Source organism: Lycium barbarum, chromosome 3 (genome assembly GCF_019175385.1).
Source record: "Lycium barbarum isolate Lr01 chromosome 3, ASM1917538v2, whole genome shotgun sequence".
Lineage (NCBI taxonomy): Eukaryota > Viridiplantae > Streptophyta > Magnoliopsida > Solanales > Solanaceae > Lycium > Lycium barbarum.
This window is the reverse complement of record NC_083339.1, coordinates 58,076,535-58,080,183: the sequence shown is the minus strand read 5'-3', so window position 1 is coordinate 58,080,183 and position 3,649 is coordinate 58,076,535. Positions and strand designations below refer to the sequence as shown.

The following is a 3,649-nucleotide window of genomic DNA, read 5'->3' as shown; positions in this document are numbered from 1 at the left end:
GGTTAGCAATACTGCAACATTCGAGGACGAATGTTCCAAAGGGGGGGAAGAATGTTACACCCAGGAAAATTTTGCGTTACCTAGACTGTAGACAGCTTAGTGTGAGCCCGAACAAGAGTAAGGTCATGCGAGGATTAAGGATAAAGGTTATATTATAAGATTGAATAAAGGCATATATATGATATGTGACAAATAAGACCATATGGGGTGAATCGGTGCGTATGTCACTTGCCGAAAAGCCCTCGTTGCTGTAAGCCAAGTGGGGCCCACACGCCGGAGTTTCATGAAGGACATGTGAGGAGACATATGAATAGTATATGGAAAGTTGAGCAAGTCCTAAGAAGGACCCATAAGCCAAATATGGGCATAAGCCCTCCAAAAGGACGATTTAAGGAAACATTTTCGGATGATCTCACTTGGAGGGCTCAAAACGATATTATACGTTTGGAATTTGGAAAGACACAAAGAATAAAAGTTGTAGATAATTGAAAGATATTTCGAACCATATTTCATGGGTCCTCACACGATATCGGGATCAAGAGTTATGACCTTTTTACTGAACGAAGGTGCAGGCAGAAAAAAATAAGCTAGCGCGAACGTGCTGAAGGAAATATATGTCGGTCCAGGCAGAACCTGGACCATTCTATAAAAGGGGGAGGCCCCCTATTTTTCAACCAAACACACCCAAAACCTTCCCAAATCTTCCAGAATATTCCCCAACCTTCTCGCACCCACTTTTTAGCCCAAACCAGGTATAATTTCCAAATCCCGGTCCGGATAGCGCATAGTTATTGTTGCAGAATCATATAGCGGCATGTTGTGGCCAAAACTTAGCGTGGAAAAGTGAAGATACAGAAATATTAAAGGGAGAAAGGTATGAATCTCTTCCTATTCATGTTAATAATGGCTTATTCACGGAAATAGAACGGTAAAATGATTGTATGGTGAGTTGAGTAGTTATGGAAGTTGGAAAATAGCGTGTGGGATGTTTTATATAATAATTTGGTATGGGAAATGATGTTATTAATGTTGGTATTGTTATTGTGGTGTTGGTTGTTGAATTGAGAATTCGGGCTAGGCATATAAACAGGGGAGATGCTGCCCGATTTTCGGCAGAATATAGAATAGTTTGATTTGAAACCTGAAACAAGTGTGCAATAAAGAGTCTAACGTTAGTATAACTCCTCTTAAATGTAGACTTGCGAGCTCGGACAAATAAGCGTAGCTAATAGGAGGTCGAACAGGTATGTTAAGGCTCGTCCCTTTCTTTCAAAGGCATGATTCCTATGGTATGATTCCATACGTGTTTCTATAATCTCTATGATTTCAAAAGCTAGAAGTTTATGACTCTTAAAGCTTCTTATGATGTTAAAAATGAGATGTTTTTATGGAGATTACGTTGAGGATGATTTTACGCTTAAAGGTCTCAAATATGATTTCAACAATGATATGAAAATGGTAAGCTATTACATGATTTTCTCGATTTATCTCATTGTTGTTGATCTCACCTTATAAATTGTTCCTCCAAGGTGGGATGGAGCGGTAGTTTTCATTTGAACTCCTATGCATGTCATGAGCATAATATATGTATATGGTTATTTTATGACATTACAGAATTCTAATATTTCATTTTGATCTTGCACTGCACACTTTGATGAGTTTCATGCACTTGATTCACTTGGATTCTTGGTATTGATCTTTGATTTCCTTTGTTTTCTTGTAGATGAAGAGTGGAGAATATTCTAGAGGTTTCTAGAGAGAAGTATCGTGGAAATGAAATGAATTAATGAGCTTGGGTCTTCTTTTTAATGACTTAAAATCTGATTTCGAATGAACAGTAATTGAAGTGCACAGTGGTCGTAAACTCAGTTTACGGTCCGTATTCTAGTTTACGGGCCGTATTTCATGGTCGTATTTAAGCATAACAGAACCAGAAAGGTATGCTGGAGGTCATGGTGATTTACGATCGCAGTTTACGGGCCGTATTTCAATTTACGTTCCGTATTCCAAGTCGTATTTAACCATTTGAACATTTAGCAGAAAGTTGAAGTTTTGGAATGTTGAAATTCGACATGGCGGTTTACGGGCCGTATACCACTTTACGGGCCGTATACCACTTTACGGTCCGTATTTCATCGACGAGACCAAAGTTCAAATCTGCAACTTTTCACATTTCCAGAGCCTATAAATAGTCGTTGTGGAGCGTAACCTATCTCTTATTGTAATTACCTTTGAAATCTTACTTAGGGTCGTCAAACGTCATTCCCTTCTTATTAAAACATCGTATACTCGTCTTCTTCGTTAGTCTATTCATTGTACGTTCACGGGGTAATTTTCGCGGTGTAACAGGTTGCCTCCCACAAAGCGCTTCGTTTAACGTCGCGGTACGACGGTGGTACCGTTTTACTCCGGGTCAGGTTTGTATCTATGCTTTAGCCTGTGCCTATCCACTATCCTATCTCCATCAATGCACCAATGGCAGTGCTTCATCCTATGGCCATTAACCGGAAATGTCCAAGTTCCATCCATGGTTTTCAATTCCATCGAGCCATTGGGTGAAACACTAACCAATTCGAAAGGTCCGGACCACCGTGATTTCAACATACCTGAAAAAAGGTTCAGCGTGGAATTATACAGTAGAACAGAATCACCCTTCTGAAAGTCCCCCTTGAGAATCTTCATATCATGATAGTACTTCATCTTCACCTTGTACAAACGCGCACTTTCATAGGCATGGAATCGCAATTCATCCATTTCATTCATCTGAAACAACCTCAGCTTGGTTGCTTCTTCCCACTCCATGTTCAACTTCTTTAGAGCCCACAAGGCTTTATGTTCGAGTTCAATTGGCACATGGCACGCCTTGCCAAAAACAATCTTATAAGGAGAAATCCAATGGGAGTTTTAAATGCAATTTTGTAAGCCCAAACAGCATAATCAAGTTTCCTAGCCCAGTCAATTCTGTTCACATTGACCGTTTTAGCCAAGATACTCTCTATCTCCCGATTGGAGACTTCCACCTGGCCACTCATTTGTGGATGATAAGGAGTGGCCACTTGTTGATAAACACTATATTTTTCAAGAAGTGTTGCAAACGTCTTGTTGCAGAAGTGCGAACCACCATCACTAATAATAGCTCGTGGGGTGCCAAATCGGGTGAATATGTTCTTCTTAAGAAAGTTAGCAACACTCTTCATTTCATTATTTGGTAAAGCCACTGCTTCTACCCACTTCGAGACATAATCCACAGCAACCAGAATGTATTTCATGCCACCGGAACTCAAAAAGGGCCCCATGAAGTCTATACCCCACACATCAAAGAGTTCAACTTCCATCACATAGTTCATAGACATATCATGCCTCTTAGAGATAGTATCTTTTCGTTGGCATTCATCACAGGATCCCACCATCAAGTTAGTATCACGACAAAGTGTTGGCTAGTAATACCCACATTCAAGCACTTTTGCTGAAGTCTAGTTTCCACTATGATGACCTCCAACAAGAGGGTCATGGGAAGCCTTCAGAATATCCCTCACTTCAGACTCCTAGACACACCACCTAATGATATTGTCAGCGCATGTCTGGAACAAATATTTCTTATCCCAGTAATACTGACGAGAGTCCCTCAAGAATTTCTTCTTCTGATATG

The 3,649-nt window shown here is 40.1% G+C and overlaps 1 protein-coding gene across 1 annotated transcript; it reads right to left on the bottom strand.

Moving 5' to 3' along the window:
- Window positions 1-2,403: 2,403 nt before the first annotated feature.
- LOC132630866 (uncharacterized) lies at window positions 2,404-2,802 on the bottom strand. The gene has a single exon (XM_060346461.1). It carries the CDS (start codon window positions 2,800-2,802, stop codon window positions 2,404-2,406), a length of 399 nt encoding a protein of 132 aa, XP_060202444.1.
- Between the last annotated feature and the right edge of the window lie 847 nt (window positions 2,803-3,649).

Bases quoted from the DNA above. Each gene is read 5' to 3' on its own strand.
- LOC132630866 (XM_060346461.1), bottom strand. From the start codon at position 2,802: ATGGAGTGGGAAGAAGCAACCAAGCTGAGGTTGTTTCAGATGAATGAA.